This window comes from Homalodisca vitripennis, chromosome 3, assembly GCF_021130785.1.
Source record: "Homalodisca vitripennis isolate AUS2020 chromosome 3, UT_GWSS_2.1, whole genome shotgun sequence".
NCBI lineage: Eukaryota > Metazoa > Arthropoda > Insecta > Hemiptera > Cicadellidae > Homalodisca > Homalodisca vitripennis.
In genome coordinates, this window is record NC_060209.1 from 114,272,290 (window position 1) to 114,299,631 (window position 27,342).

Below are 27,342 nucleotides of genomic sequence, written 5' to 3' on the forward strand. Positions count from 1 at the left end.
TTACACATCGACTAAACTCGTAACAAATTGCTTGAGTCAATACGTTCTATGCATGTCTGCACATTATGTACATTTAAGAAAGTCGGTATAACTGACTTAAAAATAAAAAGTATTGCGGAGCCAAAATTAACGTGTGACTTGGATTGACTAATTCCCTTTACCTATTATAATACTTTAATATAACTAAAGTAATATTTTATAATGATGACTTATTAAAAAATAACATTAAATAATAATCTTGTTATTAGACACTAATCGGTTAATTGAGTGTAGGAATAACTGACTTATAAGCCATATTTGTTACTGAGAAGTCGAGTTCCTCAAAATAACTTGTTGTTAAGCGGCCGACCGCTGTGGTCGTGTGGTGGGTATCGATCCACCATCGGAGAAGAAACTTCGTCCTGTGAAACTCAGGACAAATTGGCCCGAACTTGACTTCGGCTGACAAGGGATACACACCTGCCACTCATTTTTACCCCTATGACGTCAATACAACCCATCTCAGCTATTTAGTTTCGATATCATATTTGTTGCAATTGTCTGTTTTAAATTACTATTAACTAATTTACAAAATTCACATTGTCCAGTTTTCTTTTACTTCATTATAAACCTGTGGATTTGCCAATTGTTGTTCCTAAAATTTTGGATGTTACAATGTAAAATATCCAGATAATATTTAACAATGTTTGATCTCTCCTCGTTAACTACCAATAAATTATAATTAATATCATCATGTACACATTAGTATTGCATTAAAACCTGCTTTATGATCAGTTTAAAATAAATTTGAATATAGATTTATTTGAAACAAGAGTACTCTTGATTTAGTGGTATCCATTAGTCATTCAGATATATACTGACTAGGACTGGTATACATACAGGTGGTCTCAAAGACCAACTGCACAGTCCGAAAATATGTAATGACTTCTGTGGGACTGCAGTTTGCAGTTATATCAGTTCAACAATTATTCCATCCTCCCCAAAGTGTTAGAGAAGGCAAAATGGACAGTCAAGTAAAGGTATTTTTTTTAAGTGTTCCCTCTTGCTCACCGCATAAACACTACAGTTTCGCACCTGTAGAAGGAGTGGTCAATTAGTGTCAGGTGGTGTTATTAATCTCAGGTATTTTAAGAAACATCTCACTATATATCTAACGATTTCTGAGACGTCTTTCTTGGAGCCTACAAGCAGGTCCTTAGGTAAGCTAACGGCTATTTAATCTTGCTGACCGGATTAGGGTTGTCGTTTATGCCGCTATTAGAAGCTTGCAACTCTGAAGCGCACATACGTTCTTGACACTTACCCCTGAATTGACCAAGATCGCCAAGAACTAGAAGAATTTTTACTAGAAGAATTTTTACTAATTTACTATAAGAATGGCGTTTAGAAAAAGTGTACATGGTCTGCGAAGTCCTGTTACTGCATATGATTCCTTATAAATGTTCATTGCTTATTACTTTACTGACCATAGAAACTGTTGAACACCGGATTCCGAACCACTAGGTGTTTGATCTGATCTTAATAGTAAGTTAATAATACGTACTTCTTCTAATCTTCCTTCATTCGATTCTTATGTCATCTAATTTTCGTTTAACACTCACTGCCTCCGATGATTTGTCTAGTTGTGGCCGATTACGAGTGGATGTTCAAACATGAGAATGCTGTAGTTACCTCCTCATCTAAATCTGTTCAACTACCAGGCCTCCGAGAAGTTAGAAGTTAGATTACGCTTGAAACAGCGAAATTTTTCCTGAGTAATATATTTTCTCTAATATTCAAAAAGGTTGGCTGCAAAAATGCAGTTAGGAGTGCTACAACACTGTTATTTAGTTTACCAAATACATAATATATGTGCGTATGCATGCGGTTCTTGTTGTGTGCGCGCCCTTATAAATTATTCAGCAGCTTGTCTCTAAATACTACTTTATATTCAACACCACAGTGCTGTTTTCATTTATTTTGGGTTTCAAATTTAGAAATAAAAATAGGTGTAAATAAACTAGTAAATCGCCTCGAAGATGTCTTGTCTGTGTGTGTATGTATTTCCGCATATGTTTGTCCACTCTCAACTTGAGTTCAGATTCACGAAGAACGGAAAGATGTAACACTAGAGTTGATTTATCAATAGTAGGAACAATAATTCTAAAAGCTGAACACAACTGGTGTCTCTCAGCGAAATACTGGTTGGTAAAAAAAAAAAAAAAAAAAAAAAAAAAAAAAAAAAAAAAAAAAAAATGTATTAACAACGTATAATATTATAAAGTCACTTCTGAATTCAGCTCATACGGGATTCTAGTAATACACTTTCACACCTACTGTTGTTTCTCTATCAATTATATAAGTTTGCTTAATGAAAGACAATTTGTGACTTGCTTCTCAAGAAGGTGAAATTGCTTCGAAAGGAAAATTAATACTGTAATTAAGACAAGCCGGTAAAATTTTACCAAGCAATTTGGGGCTTCATATGCACACGTGTGCTGCAGTCACACATTACAAGTTAATGCGTGACTCAGCAAAATCGAGTTAATCTTCTCATTAGCACATATTTTCCTGCCCGCTTGTATTTCCTCTGGCTGCAGGTACAATATTGTAAGTTTTGATTGGCTAAATCAGGTGACCAGTTTCTTAAAACTCACTTACAGCAACTGTCGGAAGACGTCGAGACTTCTATTTTAATTTCAATAACATGTTATTGAAACATTTGTTTCTGGGGAAACGGTACAAGTTCATTTGTAAATTTTTCTCACCCTCTCCGGAAACAGAACGTGTGACCTTTTAGATAAAGAGCTGCAGATTTTTAACGCCACTTTTGAGGTTAAATATTTGTAATCGTCAATAGATAGTGAGAGACCGGTAAAATTAGAAAATAAATAACTCGCTCAGTTGGATAATTTATTATCGGAGAAATAATGTCAGTTAATGCAACAACCGAGTTCCATTTATCTAGCCATTAGAGATAAGGTGAAATAGTGAGCGTGTGCCAAACAATTTGGTAATACTTTTAAGTAATGAGCTTAGCTTAAGTAACAGTATAACCTTTTAAGAAGTTTGGTTAACTTGTATGGATTTTCATTGAAACTAGTAATATATTGCTCAAGTATAGGCCTAATGTAACATTACGTTATTTTAAGCCGATGTCAATCAAATGTAACTGCTAAATCATCCGTAACTCTTAAATATATAATCTATGAAGAATGAAGAAAACTAAACTTACTATAAAGTAAAACTATTCAATGGTTACATACTGAATATAATGCTACTGATATTCTTCGTACATAGTAAACATGGGTTTACGCCGAATGTAGGTGTAGCAGTCATTGTTCTATATCGGGCCAGTTTCCCGAGAGTAACTACACTGGATACGGCAAAGCGACGTGTCACTTGCGTCACACAAACACGCGCGCGCGTCATTGTCTGTGCAACTCTATGGATGTCCAGGAGCGGCATATCACTAACCTCAAACCTCGAGATATTGGAGGAAGAGAGTTTATCGATAGATCAGTTTATTGTGGTCGGTGGATCTTGGATTAGGGGAGCTCTATTAGTTTAAAGACTGTTGTTAGCCGAAACATGAGGCTGAGTATCCATCATGTCACTACGAAAGCACACAAAAGTTATTTAATGAAAAGAGGTTTCTCATCTTTTTTTCCTAAACGGAAAAAAACCAGGAGAAAGTGTGTGTGTGTGTGTGTGTGTGTTTGGGTGGGTGTGTCCAAGGATGATATTTAGCACCAATGTTGGCCTACAAAATAGTAAGGCCAGCTGGAATTTCCTACTTATACCGTAAGTAGATTACAATCGCCGGAAGGAGACGCTTTTTTAACGAATTAAGGTTCTTAGACATCTTTCCTTGATCGGGGTGACGCAAATATTCCGCCGTAAATATTATTTGTTCGAACCAGAAGTGCGTTTTACGCGCAAAACATGAAATAAGTGCCAGTCGCAAAATTGTTTACTATCTCAAAGCCTGTTGCGGGAAGAATGAGCGCAGTCCTAATATTATTATACTCATCATGTAGGAAAGCAGAACATATAAAGACTGTTTCAGGACTTAATCTTGTTTGTGCACAACGTAAGGAGAAAGCGCCTTGTTAGTGAGGAGCAGTATACAGTACCTCCCCCCTCCCCCTCAACACTCACCCTACACCAAACCACACCCTCCTCACAACAGTAATTATCCACTGCAAGAATGGCACGCTACAGTTACACACTGGAGTGCTGTATGTAGGTTGTTTGGTAATAAAGATGTTTCGCTTCATTGTTTATCAACGACGTCGACGGTCCATTATCTGTATGCTTGTAACAGAAACACCAACAATATACTCGTGACAAAGAGGCTGCGATTCATATTGTACATATTGATGTTTTTGAAATTATAAAACTGTAATATATCCTGTGAAATTTAGATGTCTAGATACATGCGTTTGTCTAGACATCTTTAATTTTTATGTTTAAAATAATATCACAATAGTGTGTCAAACAAATCTTTGTCTTTAATTGTTCAAAGTAATCACACTTAATGAGATTTATGAGGCATCATACTAAATTTTTATAATTTAAACATAGAAATACATGAATGGATTATGCAAATAAAATGTCTTCAAACAAACAAGAAAAGACAGAAAAGAACATACGCTCACTATCTTTGTAGTTGTGTTTATTGCTTGTGTATTTCATTATTAGTAAATATGATCTATTTATAAAAGATGTTTAAACAACAAATTGACAGCACTTTTTGGCCGTGGAAACTGTATGATTCCGCTTAAAAATATGTAATATAAATTCGAATGGGATTATCGTTGAAAGGATATCACAACCGTAGTATATATGTACAGGTATCTGGAAATTAAGTGTACATGTACATTTTAGGTCTAATGTAGGCCTATTTATAATACACTAATATATTACAATTATTATAATTTATACGTTACTTAAATAATTATATTAAATATGAAATTATTGTATTTAAATTATATTAGGTTAGATACATGCATTCAATTGTATATGCAGAATTAATGCACTTAACGTATTTAGAGAGGTACACCAGGAAATGATACTATCTGATGCTCTCAACTTTAATCGGTTTTACTGCTTGTTTGTTGTGTAAGTACCTTCATATGCGTAACACATTATTATCACACATTTTTCCGGAAGGCACATTACAAATTTTGCTAAAAATAATATAAGTTAAACATAGGAAACTAGCCTTCATAAAACAAGATACTTGCCAAATTATACAGATAAAAGAGAATCCCAATTTTGGCAAAAGGAAGAGAAACGAAACTTTTGTTTGATATCTCATTGCAGCTGGTGCCAACTTCGACAAACTTTTGATTGCCATCTTTATAAATATAGGAGGTAAATTTAATGCGTTTAAGTTGCTATCATTAGAGGACTTTGAAAACCAAGTAGTTGTAACACCACGATAACTTAACTTATACTCGTATTATTAACCCATTCCATTAAACCTAAGTGAGAGAACAGCAACACTGGGTCCTCTAGCCATCCGTTATACTGCGTGACTTTCCTTTTTAATAGGACTTCCTACTTTTATTTCGGAATAGGCAATATCCCACAAAATACTTGTTACATAGAAGTAACTAATGACCATATTAAATTGAACATATTTATTTCAAAGCATTTAGCCTTCCTTAAAATACCAACTGAGTTCTTTACACCCAGTTTTAGAGCGCATCATGTAACATAGTAACTTTAGATAAATTATTATATTTTTTAAATACATTTAAGCCCTTACCTGTATTTGTGATCTTTGCGTATCCGTCTAAAAGACTTTAACTACACGTTTTTATTTATTTTGAAGAAACCGATAAAACAAATAATTTAGATGCTAAAATTACACTAAAATATGCTAGGTTTGTTTTTTAATAGGAAATCTCAATGTTTAAATGTTTATAAACCAAGTTTTAAAAACATTACTCCACTTTATAAATGTATTAAACTGTTTTATATTATACTCTACAACATAAATTTTTATTTCTTAAAGTTAATTTTTCGTTCCGTGTGTTTAAGGTTTTTGCATCTAAAAACCTTAATTGATTGTTTGTATATAGGTCTTCTTAGATGTTTAAAAGGATTCATTTAACTAGAAATAATATTATTAAGCTTAGCGAAATAAAAAGTTAATGTTGGGCAATATATTGTACCTTCTCACTGTCAAGTATTGCTTTACAATAATTTTGAAAAATTTCATTTCTTAACTGATCCGAAAGTGTAATTTTTATTTGCGGAATATTTTTTTCTGTTTGTGTTAAGATTACACACTATCGAAAATGTGAAAAAATATGTAATATCCTACCCCCGATTTATAATAAATTCAAAAAAAATTGTAAATTGATATTTTTATTTGCGGCAGTATGAGTGTTTTATACATATTCAAAAACATGAAATATTCGTTCCTATTGCAGGGCTACACATGGAGGAATAAAACTTGCCTTTGTGAAAATGTGTTGTATTATCTTTCATAACTTAAAGTTTTTAAACGTATAATTTATGTTATTTTATGAACTGTTTTATAAACAATGCTTTGGCAACTGTCTTGCCATAAATTTCTTATAATTTAAAGATTGTACTTCTCAAAGAATTTGGAGAGGTAAATTTCAAATTTCTGTACAGTACAAGCAGCCTCTGCCTGCATAATTCTTAGTTTACATATTTCTATATAATTGTATGAAGTATAACTGAATTATAGTAGGTACAAACTATTTAATATCCTGTTGTATTTCTTATTCAGATACGTGAAATTTGTGGTGGGAAGTAGCAGCACACTCCAATAGCACAGAAGTGGAGAATCGCCTTTGTCACTAAACCAGTCCTCTGAGATCCCTTTGTCCAACTTGAGTCCATTCTGTGAATGGCTCCACAGTTACCGAGTAAACTCCCACAAAGAGATTAACTGCTCGGAAACTCACAGTAATTGGTATTGAATATAATTTGTTCTCAGTCACCAACTTAACAAAGATCACGTATTATTACAGGCCACTTATATCAGCCACAAAGATATAAAACTGCTCGGAAACTCACAGTAATTGGTATTGAATATAATTTGTTCTCAGTCACCAACTTAACAAAGATCACGTATTATTACAGGCCACTTATATCAGCCACAAAGATATAAAACTGCTCGGAAACTCACATTAATTGGTATTGAATATAATTTGTTCTCAGTCACCAACTTAACAAAGATCACACATTATTACCGGCCACTTATATCAGACACAAAGATAATAAACTGCTCGGAAACTCACAGTAATTGGTATTGAATATAATTTGTTCTCAGTCACCAACTTAACTAAGATCATACATTATTACCGGCCACTTATATCAGACACAAAGATAATAAACTGCTCGGAAACTCACAGTAATTGGGATTGAATATAATTTGTTCTCAGTCACCAACTTAACAAAGATCACACATTATTACCGGCCACTTATATCAGCCACAAAGATATAAAACTGCTCGGAAACTTACAGTAATTGGTATTGAATATAATTTGTTCTCAGTCACCAACTTAACAAAGATCACGCATTATTACCGGCCTCGTATTAGCCACAAAGATATTAAACTGCTCGGAAATTTACAGTAATTGGCATTAAATATAATTTGTTCTCAGCCACCAACTTAACAAAGATCACGCACTATTACAGGCCACTTATATCAGCCACAAAGATATTAAACTGCTCGGAACTCAATGTAATTGATATTGAATATAATTTGTTCTCAGCCACCAACTTAACAAAGATCACGTATTATTACAGGCCATTTATATCAGCCACAAAGATATTAAACTGCTCGGAACTCAATGTAATTGATATTGAATATAATTTGTTCTCAGCCACCAACTTAACAAAGATCACGTATTATTACAGGCCATTTATATCAGCCACAAAGATATTAAACTGCTCGGAACTCAATGTAATTGATATTGAATATAATTTGTTCTCAGCCACCAACTTAACAAAGATCACGTATTATTACAGGCCATTTATATCAGACACAAAGATATTAAACTGCTCGGAACTCAACGTAATTGTTATTGAATATAATTTGTTCTCAGCCACCAACTTAACAAAGATCACGTATTATTACAGGCCATTTATATCAGCCACAAAGATATTAAACTGCTCGGAAACTTACAGTAATTGGTATTAAATATAATTTGTTCTCAGCCACCAACTTAACAAAGATCACGCATTATTACCGGCCACTTATATCAGCCACAAAGATATTAAACTGCTCGGAAACTTACAGTAATTGGTATTAAATATAATTTGTTCTCAGCCACCAACTTAACAAAGATCACGCACTATTACAGGCCACTTATATCAGCCACAAAGATATTAAACTGCTCGGAACTCAATGTAATTGATATTGAATATAATTTGTTCTCAGCCACCAACTTAACAAAGATCACGTATTATTACAGGCCATTTATATCAGACACAAAGATATTAAACTGCTCGGAACTCAATGTAATTGATATTGAATATAATTTGTTCTCAGCCAGCCACCAACTTAACAAAGATCACGTATTATTACGGGCCATTTTTATCAGACACAAAGATATTAAACTGCTCGGAAACTCAATGTAATTGTTATTGAATATAATTTGTTCTCAGCCACCAACTTAACAAAGATCACGTATTATTACCAGGCCATTTATATCAGACACAAAGATATTAAACTGCTCGGAACTCAATGTAATTGATATTGAATATAATTTGTTCTCAGCCACCAACTTAACAAAGATCACGTATTATTACAGGCCATTTATATCAGACACAAAGATATTAAACTGCTCGGAACTCAATGTAATTGATATTGAATATAATTTGTTCTTAGCCACCAACTTAACAAAGATCACGCATTATTACAGACTACTTATATCAGCTACAAAAAGATTAAACTGCTCGGAAACTCACAGTAATTGATATTCAATATAATTTGTTCTTAGTCACCAACTTAACAATGAGCAAGTATAACGGCCATCTATATCAGCCACATAGAGATTAATTGCTCCATGTTTCCATGTTTTACCGTAAATAATAAGTACAAATATTAGAAGATAACAGACTGTTGTATTATAAAACACACGAATAGCAATAACTCTACTAGGGAATTGTGAGAGGAAAACATGTTTAATAAACCAGAATAAACGAAAAGTTGCAATCTGTCATAAATTATAATTATCTTTTTTTATGAAAAATATGCTATTAAGTCTTTATAAAGAATTTTTATTTTGAGCAATGTGATCAACTATGCACATCAACAAGAAAAAAATCCGTAACCACGCACTGTGGCCGATGTGGGACTAATTTCGTTAGCAAAAATAATAATATATGTTTCTGTAATTTTACTACATTCGTTTCATTTCTTTTCTTAGCCTTCGCAGAATATAAACAAAAGTAAACCTTTAATATTTATCTGTAGAGCATCGGATTAAAATGTCCTTCCCAATAATATATTCGCTGTTTAATCTCAAAGTGAAAATTAACTCATAGAATTTCATGGCACCAAACATGCTTACGGCACACAGAGCCAGGTGGTTGAAAGCATTATGTAACGGAGTATTCATTGCCAAATACATAAATAAGCTGTTAAAGTATTTGAAAAACATGTGATTAACTTTTATAAATTAATTTAATTTATTAGTACCCATAATGAAATCACAGGTGGTAAATTTCCCTAGAGATACAATGACCATGTGCATGTCGTTTTGTGTATTCATTTGTGAGCTCGTTTCTACGGTCGTAGAATACTGACGTAAATTAGTCTTTATGAAATATAAATGCAAACTCAGAGATCGTTGGATGTAGAACAAATTAATAATTACAGACAGCAAAGAAACTATTGTTGTTTGTACGACAGAATCAGACAGAAATTCCCAGCGTCTATTGTCTGCGAGAACAAAGCACCCCCTTTAGATAGTAACTCTACTAAGAGAATAAGTCATTTATTTTCAAAAACTGTACATCATATTTAAAATTATACATCATATCATAAAATTTGTATTTTTTATATGTGTATACACGAGTATATACAGTGTGTCCACAAAGTAATGTCAAACTTTATATGTTGTATAACTGTTCTATTATTGATCGGAGGTCTACGAAACAGATATAAATTCAATCAGCTGCTTTCAAAGTTTGACGTTTTGACTAAAACAGTCATCATAGCAATTTTGCATAAAAAACATCGGTATGTTTTGTGGTTAGAAAAGTGCTGTGAGAATATCGTCGAGTGTTTCATGAAATTCCCTCTGACAGACGCAGCATTTATCGATGGGGAAAGAACTTGAAGAATACAGACTTACTGTATTTATTAATTCCTGCGTATTGGACAAAAAACGGACAGTTAGGTTGAAGAGGAGATGAAACCGTCGAGAACATTTAAAACAATTTTATTAAAAGGCCAAAAATGCCAGTGTGGAAACGCGCACTTGAGTTGAATGTCCTTAAGTCTACAGTTTTAAAACTTGTTAAGATTTAAATATAATAGTTATAACCTCAATTATTGCACGCTTTGAAGGCTGATGACAAATTCAAGAACTAGGACTTTGCTTTTGTTATTATGTATGAAAATTGACTGGATTAAAATGTTATTCACCAAATTGTTTTTAGTGATGATGCTACCTTTCAATTATCTGAAAATGTGCAATGTCATAACGTTCGTTTATTGAACACTTGAAGCAGTCATTGAATCAGAGCAGTCATTGAATCAGTTACCCCATAAATCCTGGTATGTGAGATCAAAGTTCGCGTGGACATCTACAGGGCGTTTAATGATGCCGATGTCGAGCTCAGAGGAACTGATGAATATTTATTAAACTACTCTTCAATCGTAAGTTATTGTTAGTCTTGTGCTCTACATACGTTTTTAAATCAATTAATTTAAAAGTGTGACGGAACTTTATTGACACACTGTATATATCTTATACGTAACTACCAGTAATAGGTGTAAAAGATACGATGATGAATCTCGTGTACCTAATGATCGTATTTTAAAGTATACGTATGTATTAATATTAATTCTAATTCTGACATTTCTTTACCCTTAAGCATAAATATTTTATTTGTGTGTGTGTGTGTGTGTGTGTGTGTGTTTGTGTGCGTGTGTTTTAGGAATTTGATATTCATACACGTACAGTAGTATTGGTAGTTTCGTTGGAAACTAGAAATAAGAAGTTACATGAAGTTAAAACAGCAGGGATAGAAACGGAAATACTTTCAGTGCTTGTGGTTAATTGGGTGTTTCTAATCGTACTCGAACTTCTACAAAACTCAAACTCTGAAGTTAAACGATGAACATGAAAATAGACTAAGTAATTTTGAAACTTGTAAATTAGAACAATACGATTTATTTATTATACTCGGATTCACATGGAAAATGTGGTTTTATAATAACTAACTCGATTATTTTACCAATTACCTTAATTCAACTTGAAACGTTGACACGATTATGTATTTACAGATGAATACAATGGAAAATAACTGAGGGGTTTAACGAGTCTTGAGTACAGAGATAGTTCCAACTGATATCCACGGGTTCTTAATAAATATATTCAGTCAGTATTAAATGTGTCTTTGGAAGTCAAAAATGATAAGGTAATTTTACTATAAAAGCGACTAAGGCTTTCCTGTGGAAAATGATGCTGAATGATGAAGTTGGTGTTGAAACATGAACCTAAACATGAACGAGTATTTGTACCCCTCCCACCTTGACTGGAAGAGGCTGAAACAAAGCTAGCCTTCCCTTCTTACAAGATGACATGACTGAAATAGTGCCTGCTATTCATGCTCATGGTGGATGTAGCACTAGATCTCGACAGAAGGAGGTCGCTACCCCCTTCTACCCTTCCTGAATACTATGTCCAGGAGTAGCGCAAAGGTCCTTTTCATACGAAGTGCAATTAGAAGATTCCTCAGATTTTTGTCTTAAATGAACCAAAATAATCATATAGATTTACATGAAGACAGAACCAAATTTCAAGAATTGTCTATTGTTCTATATTCTGTTATTTTAAAATGCACTTTTCTTTCTTTGTTCCATGTTTTTTAACAAAAGAAATAAAAGTACATTTTAAAGCGAAGGGTATTTAGCTTAAAGCATTTCATTGTTTTAATAATTGTACAAATATATTAGTTAAATTGGCATTTAACAAGCCTTTTAATTCCGACTCTTAAGTTTTGAAATTTAATTTAATAAACTGGGAAGGCTTTTTGTTCATTAAGTCTGTTAAAGTAACGTTACTTTACAGGAAAGAGTTCAAGTACGTATATACTGTAAAACAGTTATATCACCAAGATGTATTTAAAACCAATACATTCAATATATCTGAGAAACTTCTATGTGCAATCTTATACTCTAATCATTGTAACACACAATATATAATTAATTGTACATTTAAATGAACGATTCTAGCTATTTTACTAATAAGTAGATAACACGATAAATATTTTAAACGGAAAATTAATATCTAATTTTCCTAGGCTTGACATGGTTTAAGTCACTTCATAAATATTCAGATTGTCATAAAACTAGGAAACAAAAGAGAAACGTTTTTGGCTCGAAGTTAGTGTAAATTATTCCCTTTGTGCACAGTGTCTTTGTTATAGTTGTGGTTGTAATTCCTCTAAGATTTTGCTATTCTAACTGTATGTTTAAGATTGTAAATTGACACAAAATGATTAGATCAATTTTTTATTAAAATAATCTATTACTTCTAGAAAAAATAAGCCTGTACAATAAAAGAATGCTGACGTTAATGTTTATTTCTTTGCTTGCTACAGGTTAATCATATTTAAAATAAACTCAATAGAAGGTAAAAATATTATAAATAAGGTTTTAGTCTTAAATTATATTTTAATTCATCGGGTGAAAGATAGAGCTTGCTCCCACTGGGCCCTTGGACGATGATTACAGTTTTAGCGTACTGTAGGATATTGCCTCTTGTTCCCAAATTAAACAATACAATAGGATCACAAACCTAATATTTCAATATATATTACGACATTTCAATTATCTAATTGAACATTAACATAATTTATATTGTTACATTGAAATAACAAAATACATTCAAATTTACCAATTATATTTACATTAAGAATTAAGAGTACACTAAAATTTAGTATCAAACAGAGCACACGAAATGAAATGACCAGTGCTGCAGGTGCTGTACGTTTATGAAGTATTATAAACTGTGGTCATCGATCCAATTATTCCTTTACATCCTTATTTTAGGTAATTATAATTTTTGTTTAATTTTATGTCACTATGAATGTAAAGTAATACAGTGCAAAACAAGAAGTTAACTTACATGTGGCTATAAATACAGAAAACAATTCAAGTCTATCAATAAATTCCATGTGACCATTATAGGCTATTTCTTTATTCATTGGCTGTCTAGAACCTTGGCTTATTTTTAGTATAAAATATTAAAATTATCAGATGTTTAACATGAACATTTATAGTTAAATTAATAATAATATACTATATATTATTCCTTCCACGATTTTCAAGATGTTTATTTCTGAAGATGTAAAAAAGTAGCTTACTATAATGTTTGAGAATTTACTCTTTGATCATGTAATAATTATGAGAAGTAAATTTTTTACTTACATAAGACAAAACAACAGTCTTGTAATAATATATTTACAAAGTTGTATAGCTCATTTAAAGTTACCTTTGACTCGTCCCAAGTTTGAAATATGTTGCCATGGTTTCATTTATAGCGGCTTCATAGCCTTGCATCCCAAGTAGTCAGCATTAATATTCATTTCAGATCCAGTAACTTGCTCCTAACCTTTACCTCGACCAAATGAAGCACTCAAATTTTAAATTATTATCTATTGCCCGTGAGAGGTTAATGGAGTATACTTTTGTCGAAATTAAACAGGTTTTCAATTTGTACTCCACATAAACCACAAAGCCGTGTTGTCATAATCTATTTATATTGCACTTTATTTTAAAACATTACCAAGTGAATAAATTGTTGACAAAGGGAAGAGCCAACAAAGAAGGTTTTAATTCAAGGAGATAAAATGGTTGTGAAGATAGTCAAGAGCTTTATTGTCTTGAGACAAAAGACTGATTGACGGACTTCCTCCAGGCACAGAGCGAGTAACAACCTCCTCTGCGCCTTGTCGCGACGTCAGCCCAACGTGAACTGTATCTTCCTATTAAGATGGAATATCCAGAACATTCTGCAATAATTTACCATTTCAAACTAAACTTCAACCATGTATTTGTCATGTCATGTCAAAAAAATCTTGAATACTAAATTATATGAAATAACGATTTATGTCCACCATTTAAAGATATTAAAACAATAATGGATAAGGCTCTGGGGCAAGGCTGCCCACGGATTGCAGTATTTGTGGTCAACAAATCTCAACACAATAATGAAATTTCAATAAAATATACATACATTTCAGTATCTTATATAAGACAATGGCGTCTTATAAGACATAGTATTGTATATTTTTCAATAAAACAGGAATTTCCTGTACCGCTGTGTACACACAAAACGCAGCACATGTTTATGTTGCTTTTTAAGTGTTTGTTTTTGTGCGTTTTCGTAGCTAACACAAAATTTTATAAAAATACTATTTCACACACACACATACACATTTCTAAGGTAACAGACATCACTTTGTCAAAATAGCCAGGATTTAACATAGTAAGAAAAGATGTATAATAATACTATGTATGTCTTATAAAAATATCGAGAAAAATAATGAAAAGAACTCCTAAATTTAATTGTTTTTACTATAGGAAATTTAATATTCGTTGCTGAAATCCTCAAGTGGTATAAAACATATTTTCAGTTCCTAAATCATCGATCCTTAGATAAAACTGACTGAATAAAATCGATATATGAGATACAGGCAAAAAATCTTTTTCTTTATTCTTTACAAAATATTATTTTTCCTTTTTCTTAATCTACAAATTTGTATCTGGAAACAGTATTTTCAGCATTGCCTAAATATTTAGTACCAAAACGTGATATTTTGAATACAGTAGCACAACACTGTGCAAACTCGTTTTGCGCTCTAAAAAAAGGGTTTAGAAATAACGGTTTGTTATTCTCAACAATCCTTGTTGACAGATATTTACACAAAAGTAACCCCTTGAAGTGCATAAGTCACCACAATTCTCTTCGTATATTTACTCGTACATTTATTTATTTAGGGTTGACTTTCGGGATTTCACTTTGGGAATTTATCATACAAGGCTCCCTTCACTGTACTTTTACTAGGAGATTTAAATGGAGTGTTTATTCCATTTTTCTATCTACTTCTTGTATACAAAGTCTCTAAAAGTATTGTTTCCTAAATACAGCATTACAATTACTACTTTGTATTAATCTCATTACAATCTATGCTATGTAATCTGTAAATATTCAAATATTATTGAAGGAGAAGCTCTTCTTAATAGAAAAACTATTTTCTATTACTTTCTATAACATAAAACTCACAATTGTACAACAATTTTAATTTTTTTACACGAGGCCTTTCGACATCTAAAATGCCATCGTCAGGTGTGAGAAAATTAAAATTATTGGACAATTTAAGTTGTCTTTTGTAGAAAATAATAGAAAACTCGTAGATTTCGATTAAAATATAATAAATAGTAATACGTTATAAACAATTGATTAGGATAATATAATAAATATTTTATAAAATATATAATGAATATGAAAATATATAAACAGTATATGAACTTTAACTCAAATGTACTAAGCAATTAAATTCGTAAATAGATTTTTTAAACTATTATAAACATTAAAATATTAATGTATGTAATATACATTGTCGTAAAATACTTATCTAAATAGAAATATTACGACAATCTAGTACACGAGAACATGTAGGTGGTGAACTTTGAACTACAGTAATGTTAGCCCACGCCATGAGTAGGTTTAAAGCCTGAATATGTAACATTTCTCATGAAATAGAACATTAAAATTAAACATAATTAGACGCGTTCTATATACTATAATACTCGTTTAATTTAATAATCTTATAGTCTACTAAATGTGTGTTACACCATCGTGAGTATTACACCACCCCCATCCTGTGTGTTATGTCATACAGGTTTTCAAATTCCCAGTTTCAGAACATAAGTCAGGAAATACTTGGCGCTCAAAAATATAAAAGTTTTTGTTTTACAAGACTATGAATATTTGGAAAGTAATGAGAACTCTTAATATAAGCGGGTAATAACCACGTCCAAGCGGTTATCCAGACAACCTTTTTGTGCCGTGAAAACCCCCCCAAAGAAAACATTAAATCTGTTCAGGATAACAAACTGTTCAAAATGAACAACTTCATTTAACCAGTAGAGTTTGTTATTAAATCGCGGAATTAACTGAACGTTTATCCCACTGCAAATGAGTATTTCTTGCACGGTAAAGTGTTGGTAGTAGAATTTAATAATTTAAAAATAATTATTTCATTGTGATTGCAATGATGTACATAATTTTTTTCAGTATTAAATCTTTTATAAGTTTCTCTCTATAGAGAGAACTTATAAAACTTATGAAACATACATTTCTATAAATGTCTGTTTTTTTATTTCCTATTTAACAAATTAATTGTAGGTTAAACATAAAAAATCTATTTTTGAATGCTCGTTTTTGTGTTTAACATAGTACATCTTAAACAATAAGAGGGATACAGTTATGGAACAAACTTTATTTATCATGTCAAAAACCATTATAAAAAACTGCATTCCTTTCGAAATCCTCTTCCCAGACTCCCTGCAAACGATTTAACCTCGGGTAGTAAATTATGGGTGAAATCTTTTGTTGGTCGTTACTCAGTAACAAAGCTTTCCCGGGCCTATGTTTATATGAACTTTGTTCATTATGTTTTATAATATAAGCTCAGAAAGTTCTGGTAACACTTCCCGAATCACCCAGTATAAGTTATTATTATTTATTTAAGTTAGTTACATTCTGTTTTTATTTAGTTTACCATTTATTTGTATAAGTAAAACAAATCATTGCTATATCACATCTAATCTAAAACCTAGTTGGAGTGTCATCAGAAATGTTCTTTTAGATATTCTTTTATCAAAAATTATATTTAAAATAATTTTAAACTGTTTTTTAGTTTCTCTCCTAAAGAATCTTTCTTGGAATCAAGATTCAAATTTAATATTTTAAAGCTTTTGACCGTAGATCTCGTACATAATTTAGTTTGTGCTATTTTCTTGTATGTTATTGACAGTGTTCTGAGAGTTTAGTCAAAATCTGATGAGAGCTTTCTAGGTAAATGTTTGTTTCTTGGAAAGAACCAAATCAGTTTTCGTTTTAAGTTAAAATATTCAATGAACATTAAGTTAAGAATTGAAAGTGGGGGGAAGGTAGTTTGTTTGTAGCTAAAAGAATGGATATTTAAGTAAAGGTATTAAATAATACTACATTAGTTATTATAAATATTGATTGAAAATAATGAAGTTCTGAAGATTTCCACATATTTTAACTATATTCAATAGAAAATAAATACCTTTGTGACTTTAAATTACTTTAGCATATTTGTGCACATAGTTTTGTGTAATGAAATTTATGTTACATACACAAATAACTGAAATGTTTATTTTTGTAAATCAATGAGGTTAACTTAACATATAGAAAGTTTATAATGGATTCTAATAAAATATATTATATCTGCATATTTGTATTTAATTCATTTCTTTAATATGATGTCGCAATACATTATAAGATACTATGCAACGTATAAGGGTCTAATCTGACCTAAAACTATTAAAGTAGTAAATATAATAGTTTTGGATCGGTGCAGCGTGTTTTATTGTATTAACTTAAAAATGTAAAAATATTACAAAACCTTATCGTTTTGAAAAGAAATTTTGCGTGGTGAGTAAATTAAATAGCTAAATAATATATAACATTCTTTATAAATTGTATATTGACTTAGTTTCATGATTTTATCACGCGAAACAACTTGCAGGTGTTTAAAGTTCCTTTCATTCTTGGAGATCTACCACCCACTGAAATGAATTATTAAATTATTATCTCATTTATTAAACAATACGTAACAATGAATACCTAAGTGAATGCAAGGTTTTATGCAAGCTACAACTCAATCAATAATACAACTTTGTTTGTTTAAATGGTTCATAATGAGAAAATATTATAACAAAATACGACTGTTTAAAACATTTATCAAAAATATGCAGTATATAGTAATATTCTTAGTGATTACGTTAACACACGTACCTCGATACAGTAGAAGTACGATAATTGAACTTTGCATGTACTGCGATATTTATATGGCGGGGTTTATACAAAAGGTACTTGAATTTCTATTGTCAGTTAAGGTTATAGAGTTTATCCTAAGGGAACGTTCATTTATATAAAGGTCGCAACCTTTTAAATGTCTTGAAAAGGTTTACTCTAGTTGCTGTTTCATTAAGAAACATATGTTTAGCTTGAAGTTTTTATGGCATATTTTGTATATATGACTTTGTTTTTTATAACAGTACTAGCGGTTGCCCGTGGCTTCGCACGCAATTTCCTGTTGAAAAACAATACACTATATTCACGTATTCTTTTCTATCACATTCTACACATTCCTGAGATAATTTATAGTCGTTCCTTCGTGAGCCTCTTGGGCGCATTATGAAGGTATGTATGGTGTTGATAAGTTATTCAGTAAAATTAATTAATATGGATGAATCTCAATAAACTAATTAGGTTATAAAGAATCAAATTCGTTCTGTTAAAATTAATTTTCTGACTAAGATATTTCCAGTATCATTGAGGAGTTTGCTTTGATCTCCGATCAAGAAAATGTATCAACGAAAACCAATTTCGATCATAAAGCGTCTTCTTTCGGCTCTTTTCATTTACTTTCGATCTAACCCAATTCGATTACCTTATGTGCAAACATTCATGGCTTTGTACTATGAGGTGGTTTTTATAACAGCGTTTAATAGTATTTTCATTGCATTAGATAGTTTATTGATCATTGATGTAATCTAAATTTGATATTAGACAATAACTTCTTCTATGCAATATTACACTACTGAAAACAACTGTTTTTGCCTCTTTGATGAACTTCAGCTGAAAGTGTTAACAGCTGTTAAACATCAGTTCACTTTGTATTACGTGTCGTAGTGCAGTCTGCCGGATCCAACGTAAAACACTCCAAAATCAACAACAACTTACAAATGAAAAATTAATTTAAAAAGCATTTTCCAGTGGACCAAATTGTGAATCTAAACCATTCTTGAATTCCATGGAAAACACACACAAAATTTCATCAAAATCGGTCCAGTCGTTTAGGAGGAGTTCAGTCACATACACACGAACATAAGAAATATATATATATATATATATATATATATATATATATATATATATATACAGTATATATAAAGATTTAGTGTTGATTTGTACAGCTGTCTAAATGTGGTTTATTTTAAGATAATAGCCTTAAACTCATCCGACACAAATACAGTAAGACAACACGCTATTATTTTGCAACTCTTCAAATGGGTTCAATAGAACTAATTCTCAATATTTCGTGGTATGAGGATATATTTAGCTGTACTAAGAGATAGGAAAATGTTTTATTAGTGTTTTTATTCTTCTTTGTTTACACAATATATGCAAGAGTCTTTACGTGGAAAAATAAATGTCGGTTAAATTTTGTTAGCTGCCAGCAAAACTCAAACGATTATCTATAAAAACATATTTGTGTCAATTATTTTATATTATTTGATAACTCCCTCAACCATTAGTGATTCTAGATGACACTCTGTATTCTGTACGTGGCACTGCCTCGGGGCGGTTTTTTGTTCGTTGTCATCAGTGCAGGGCAACACTGAATGTTTTTTCAGTACAACTTACAATATTTTTTACAATTAAAAATATATTAATTTGATTAATTTCAGTAGTTAAAGTATCATATAAAAGTTCCAATTCATGGGCAGCTATCGAAATTTGACAATTTGTCGTAGTTAAGCATTAGACTTATGCTCGGCTAATTAACCTTGTTTATCAATGCCACAACATTTTAATTAAATATTTTGTATTAAATAAAAATGTATTGCTGTATAGTTGTCACGCCAGTATCCCTGTATACTGCCCGCTTAGTATTGTAGCGGAGTTGTAATACTGCTATAATACTAATTGTACACAGCCATTAGGTCACATCGTTATCTCTCATAACGCCAACAATACATCAATGATAAACAGCTTTGCCACGTCACCGAGTAGAGGGCGCCCTCACATGGTATGTCATGATTCACAGAATAATGGGTCACAAATACAATATTTACAGTTTACAATTACGTATGTTTCATGATTTTTAATAATAGGTCTATGAAATATGCCTAATTATTTTTGAAATTGACATTAAGACAGACATTTTCTAAAACTTACGACTAACTTCTTTACGTATTCATATATGTTACAAGCCGGCTGTGGTGAGATGATTATTTGCAAAGTGACTAATATTTTAATAGTAAAACGATGAATTACTATAAAGTGAAATAATTTTAACCAATGATATTTTTGATGTGTATTGGTTATATCTTTAAAATAAGACACTACCATTAATATACTACAAAATATAAGAGCATAAGTTGTTAGAAGTTTAACATTGTTACTAAGGAGCTCAAATCAAGGAGGCACCTCTACGCACTTGCGACTTCCTGCATAAAAGTACAACTGATAATGAAGTTAACGTTTTCCATGTACATCAGTATTAGGTACTCTAGGTAATGACCGAAACATCCTAAACCTCTTGAATCTCCTAAACTATTGTAAACGATAAAACTACAATTCGTAAAAGAAACAAAATACAAACAATCTTTGTGTAATTTAAAATACAAAGTAAACTCTCTTTGTTACAATCATAGCGGAAAATCTTCTTAAATGAACACCATCATAAACCATACCTTTATTTTAACAAACTTTGTAAAACTTTGATCCCTAAAAGATATCCTGGTAACTAAGTTTACTACATTCTAAATGTTGAAAACTCGTCCAATTAATTTTAACGGTAGCGCTTCAATTTATAAATGTAAGAACGTCAGCGAATCCCAACTGAAATGTCAAGCGATAGTTTAACTAATTAATGTGCTACATTCACAGGCGCAAAAGTAGGTTAATCGTGTAACTGAGACGAGCTGATGTATACGTTGTAGCACTTGGCAACTGTTCAAGTGCGGCATGTAATGCCGTCTTTTTCAACGACGCGGCGGCACATGTTTCAATCTACCCGAGTGATATTATCTACACTTACTCATCATCACAATCCAATTGTATAATTGTAACAACCGTTAATTATAATTGACAAACAGAATATTGCAGCTTTACTTAACAGAACAACAATTTGGGTAAATGCAACAAACAATCGAAACTGCAACCCATACTTTATGAGAGATTAGTAGAGTATTAAATAAAAAGCAGCGTTCACTGGTTATACAATTACATTACTATACAAAGAAACTCCACAAAATCCAGGTTCAAATTAAATGCGGTGTAAAGATTATAATTTACTTGTTACGAGTAGCTTAAATCCTAAACAACTATAAAATTAGGAATATATACGGAAAACAGACATTGCTGAATTCCTGCTGGAAACGACTACTAAGTAAACTTTAGGAATAGTATTAGGTAAAATTCACTTTTATAATATAATCAAAATCCTATTAATGTATTAAAGGAAACACTTTTACGCATATACTACCCGTCAATTAAGCCAATAAATACTCGTAAAGTATTTTGTGGGCGACAAAATTCCTATTCACTACCACGTACAAGAACTGCTGTACAGGAGGTCTCTCATAGAGTTTTTTTTCGCTTTAGATTTATAAATCATTTATAAGCACTCAACTATTTTTCGACTTTCCAATATAAGTATTGTTAATGGAACATAAAATATAATCAATACATTTCTATTTACGGGTATTCTAATACAAAGTTTTCTGAATAACCTAAAAATTAAAATACATTAAAACACCTCCGAATGTAAAAATATGTTTCTACTATAATAAGTTTTTAGACTAGCAACACAATGCACATATAAATGATCAGGAATGATTAAACTAATGTTTGTTTATGTCTTAAATAACATCTCACTCAGAAGTTTATCTGGAGCGCACGAAGTAATTTCAAGTCGTGTTCTCTACAAGATCATCTTCTCAACACCAATTATCGTTCACTTTAATGGTCTTGGCTTATGTAGTGTACTACCACGAGCCTGAAAAGGATGTAACTGAAGCAGACAGTTATTTCAGTTTTTTTTAGGTAATATTTTGCACGAATCAATTAAAACAATTAATTTTATCTAGCTCATATATTCAAATTACCATGGAATGTTTGGAAATTTCTACTGATCGTCCTGTCCTAAATCATACAATATCTCTGATAAAATGTCTGTAACGAGTTACAAATGTAGCAATAACAATTAACAACTGTTAATAATAACACATAAACAATTAATTATTCTTGCCATTGTTTGTTAGTAACTATTAACATCAAAAATTATTCCCCCCTCTTTTCAAAACAATCTCATAACAATTTCAGCGATTTAAAATAACTTTTAACACAAGACATGCCTAAACTAAATAGTCCTTCCGGTAAATACTGTAATGGTAGCATACTTAACGGCAAGTGAGAGATCCGGGTTCGTGTCCCCGCGGAGCAAGTACTTTTTTGGTTAAATCTTTATTGAAAGTATATATAAACTTGATATACAAAATCTACCTACAACCACTACATAATTTTAACATTAGCAAAATACAAGTAACTACACAAATTTGTTCTTTAGATATTAAAAAAATAACACTAAACACTTTGCAAGTTATTAACTGTATTTACTTTTATCTCCTTATGCAACTGAAAACTGTATGTTTGTTCAATCAACAAACAAAATATGCTTGTTTAACTCAATTACTTTTAACTAACTGAGTTGGAGAGTTAATAAAAATAAATTAAGATCAAATTTCATGTATTTGTAAATAAAATCTTTATTTTCTGATAACCAAGACAGAGCTACAATACATAAACTTCATAGATGAACTTTTTCTCATTACAGGAAACTATTATTATTGCATTTCGATTGTAATTCTCGTATCAATACGTTTGTTTTAAATCTAATACATGAAGAAAGCTATTGAAATTGCGATTAGTTTCCAAGATATCACAAAAGTATATTAAGTTCCAGTCCAACAATAAATGAGTGTTTTATAATAGGAGAATATACAGCATGTACGATGTTCAGGCGCTTGTATGTGACGTTATAATTATTTCTTTCAGTCCTACAAGAAGTAACGAACGTATGAATTAAACGCCAGGCTTCTGTGCGAGAGACGTAATGGCAAAGGTACTACTTTAGCTGGCTATTCAGACTTAATTACTTGGCTGTGAGAGGAGGTTTCAACATCAGGCTTGAATACCGGTTAAGTATCCAAACTACGTTTATATAAAACGTTTTGGATGTTTCTTTTCCTCACCCAAATGATTTCCACAGTTGGTAACTCATTTACGAATATATATACTCATACACGAACATTTCTTCGTGTTAATTTTATGTTAATTTTAAAATGTTATTTTTGTATTTCCATTAGAATTTCGTTAAGTTGATACAAATAAACGAGTTAAGATTAACAATATGTCTTATTATAAGTGAATAAAACCTGAACACCTAATATACAATAACACTTATAACTCAAAAAATGAGAGCGGTGCATGTATATTGTTTACACTGTTGAAATGCAAAAGTTACGAAATAAAAAATCCTGAAACAAGTTGAATTTGGTACAAAATTGGATCTTATTAATAAGTTCAATTTCATAGGCCAGCATGGTTCACCATTTGGTTTCAATATGAAGGCTTTTAGAATTTTTCAAAAATTTACAACTCCGTTATTTTTTTATTATAAAAATGGAAAAGGTGTTTTAGAATTCATATAAAAGTTCCTAGACTTAAAAAAATGTTTTTGTATCTTGAATGTTTAGCACATGAGAATTATCACAAAAACCAAGTTACCTCTTCCGGTTGAGCCAGAAGGACTATTATAATTCAGATATGACATTAACGTTTTTAGGGAACTGAAAAAAGTAGTTCTTGTCATACACACTACTTACAATGTGAAAATCTCCGCATTTCTATATTGGTTCATATTATGTTGTACAGCTCTGTTGGATGCTTTACATGACAAAAGATGTCAAATTTATGTTTTGAGGTTTCGCAAAAATTAAATATTCAGTGTGCTCTGTTCTTTTATGCCTTTATGGGATTTTATCGGTCGTGGACGGGTCAATGAAGGCCGGTGAAGATTTTTCCCTAGATCCTAGATAAGTTTGAAACCAAAAAATTCATAAGAATACAGTGTGAGTGCGACTTCGGTGAAGTTAGAACCAACTTATCTTTCCCCATACTAATAAGCCACAGATCAATGTAAGTAATCCTGGTTACTTGAGGATTATTATTCAAAAAGACTAACACTAACTATATGAAACCTGAACAGATTTCGTCACTATGGGAGCAATAACCGTGCTATAGATGCCCAGTCCTGCCAGAACACCTTTAAGAACAATGAGTCAGATGAGTTAGTTTGGTTCTCAGGGTTCACATCTATTTTATATTGTGTTGCAGGGGCGGTATGCGAGGCGGCTAGCCGTGATGTCCCTGTGTCAGCTGCAGGCTCATCATGAGCAACACCTTGGACAACGACGAGTCAGAGGAGGTAATTATCTTCTGTCATATTCACTGCTGTATCTGAAAGATATACACATTACTATGTGTAAGCACGATAGTTTTAAAATATACAAGTACTTTTGTCATATTTGCCTCAAAAAAAGACAATGTGAAATCATTAAAGAACACTATTTAGTGCATAATATGCTTTATTTATAAATACATCTTGTCATAGGGCGGATGAGAATTTATCTTTTTAATTTCTCTTAAAACCTCGGAATAAAATTTGCTAAAAAAACGTTTAATTCTTAGCTTAGGTAATATCAGTATGTATACTGATATATGAGGCACTACCTGTATTACAGTTATCTAACTGGTATACTTGTACAAGATTATGAAAGACAATACACGACACAGAGTGGCCCTGACCTGAAATGAGCCTTGGATGTGACGGTGTGGGAGGAGGGAGAAAAGGCGAAAAGGGCGGATAAGTCTGAATTATACATCAGCCTTCTGTTCCTCTGTATACTTCATTCACTAAACTCGAAACAAAATCAATTGTACCACCAAAACTGTAAATTGGATCTTGAATGTACTGCATATCAAGTTTAATAAATTTTTATAAACGTTAGAGTGTAGTGTAAACTTTATAATATACAGCTTCACATACCACACAGATGCTTCTAGTCATTTTTGCATTCTAATAATACAGGAATGTTGGGAAAACAATATTTCAAATAAAACTATCACTCTATTAAGAGTTACTATTCAACATGGCTATTTGTAAATTTTGGAGGAAACAATCTGTTGTGGATATCACCCAAGCTCGGGAAACTTAAAAGTGAACAGGCGTCTCTATAACGCGTTTCTATTCATAATATATATTACCTCTACAAGGAACCTATTGAAAGGATTGTCAGCAAAATTTATTTAAACCTTCTTTTTTTATTTTTTTGTATGAATACAACAAAAAAGTACCATGAATTATCTTCGAACTTGATCTTAGTAGAAATGAAGAAATGAAAAGGAAGTAAAAAATGAAATAAGATAGTAGTGAGTGATTGAAATGAAAGTTTAGGTAATGCTTTTGGTCTACAATTTAATTTGTTTTCGAGATATCCCGCGAACAAACAGACTGATATGACATGCATTTTGTTAACAAACTGAGTAATTATATTATAGTAATTATTAAACTGACAATATTCAGAAATGATTACATCAAAAGTTTAATTAGACAGAAATTTATACTACCTCGAGAATTGTACTGCGAAACGGATTTAGCCTCAAGGCTTCATACCCCTGACCTAATAAGATGTTTCAGTAGAAACTACGTATTCAAACTTGCTACGGAACTACCCTTAACATTCTTGTTAGTTTATAAAAAGTGTACTACCATCCGATTTGAGGCATCCATTGGCATTTTATACCTTTTAATGACACAGGAATGTTTCGTGAAAAAGGAATTTCAGTGCTCAAAATATTTCAGGAATACATAGGAAGCTAATTAAGATCGTATTGTCTCTGTTGTACAGTGGGGGGATTAAAACAAACACGCGGGTAACAACTGTAATAATGGAAATTCATTCCAATCATGACAGCATTTCTAATCTTCTATATCTTAATATTTCAAATGAATAAAGCAGTTTATTAAAAACGTCTGTACTGTGTATATAGATTATTAAATAACAAAAACGAAAGCCGGAAAGAAATTCGTCATGTGCCATGACTCAATGCTAGAGTATTACGGTAAATGGATCAGTAGTATAAATTCGTCTATAAAGTAAAGTAAAACAATGTCTTATTTTAACATGCGAAGTTAGGGCTAAGAAGCCCTCTCTAATGCTTAATCTGGGAAACAGTGGCAGGTGACTTCCGAACCACCACTATCACCATCCTCCAAGCAGAAGCCACGCTCGACGTTGCTTGATTCGGTAATCCCGCGATAACCGCCGTACTCGCTACACTTCGCCATTGGCCCTTCTATAAAGGGAATCCGCGCGTGAGACCGGGAAGGAATTTTTTCAGTTTAATGGCCTTATGCTGTGATGTGCCCTATTACTCGTTAGTCACCAATCATTAGTCATTGTCTCATCTAGACTCTGAGTCATGATGTAAGACACCACGAACAGTTCGTTTCCGTTAATCTTATTAACTTATAAGCTTTAAACTTACTTACATCTTTAATCTATACATCTAAATAAAATTATACAGCAATATTGAATTATAAATGTTACCAAAAAACTGTATCTTATTATTATTATAGAAGTTATTTATTTTGCACATTGACCTTGTGTCTTATTTTTTTGTAATATTGTCTTATACTTCTTAGACAAAAATCTGACAAAATGATGGGTTAAAATAACTTTGTGGACTACACATAGTCGGTAATTTGATCAAAATTGTAGTTTAAAATGAATTTCGTCTTCCCCCTCCCCTCTCACGAAAAAGAAGGGGAAGCGGGTTAGGGAATTGTTCCCTATATTGCAGCTATATCTCTTCGCCAGACACGGTAGTTGCCGTTGTCTGTTCCTTGTTAGTCGAAAGTCTGATCAAATTGATTGGTTAAAATAAATTTGCCGATAGCCGAGAAAGGGAAAGACGGAAAGGAATGTGTCGTGTATATTGCCGTCATAGCTCTCCACCGCCG

General features: G+C 31.8%; 1 protein-coding gene across 1 annotated transcript in view; it reads left to right on the forward strand.

The window, feature by feature from the left end:
- The window catches only part of LOC124357339 (transmembrane protein 151B-like), a 127,379-nt gene that overhangs the window by 35,919 nt on the left and 64,118 nt on the right, over positions 1 to 27,342 (forward strand). Inside the window, exon 2 of the mRNA XM_046809035.1 lies at positions 24,654 to 24,744. Within this exon, the coding sequence (XP_046664991.1) occupies positions 24,709 to 24,744 (36 nt within the window). The 5' untranslated portion in view covers positions 24,654 to 24,708. The remainder of the gene's footprint in view (positions 1 to 24,653; positions 24,745 to 27,342) is intronic.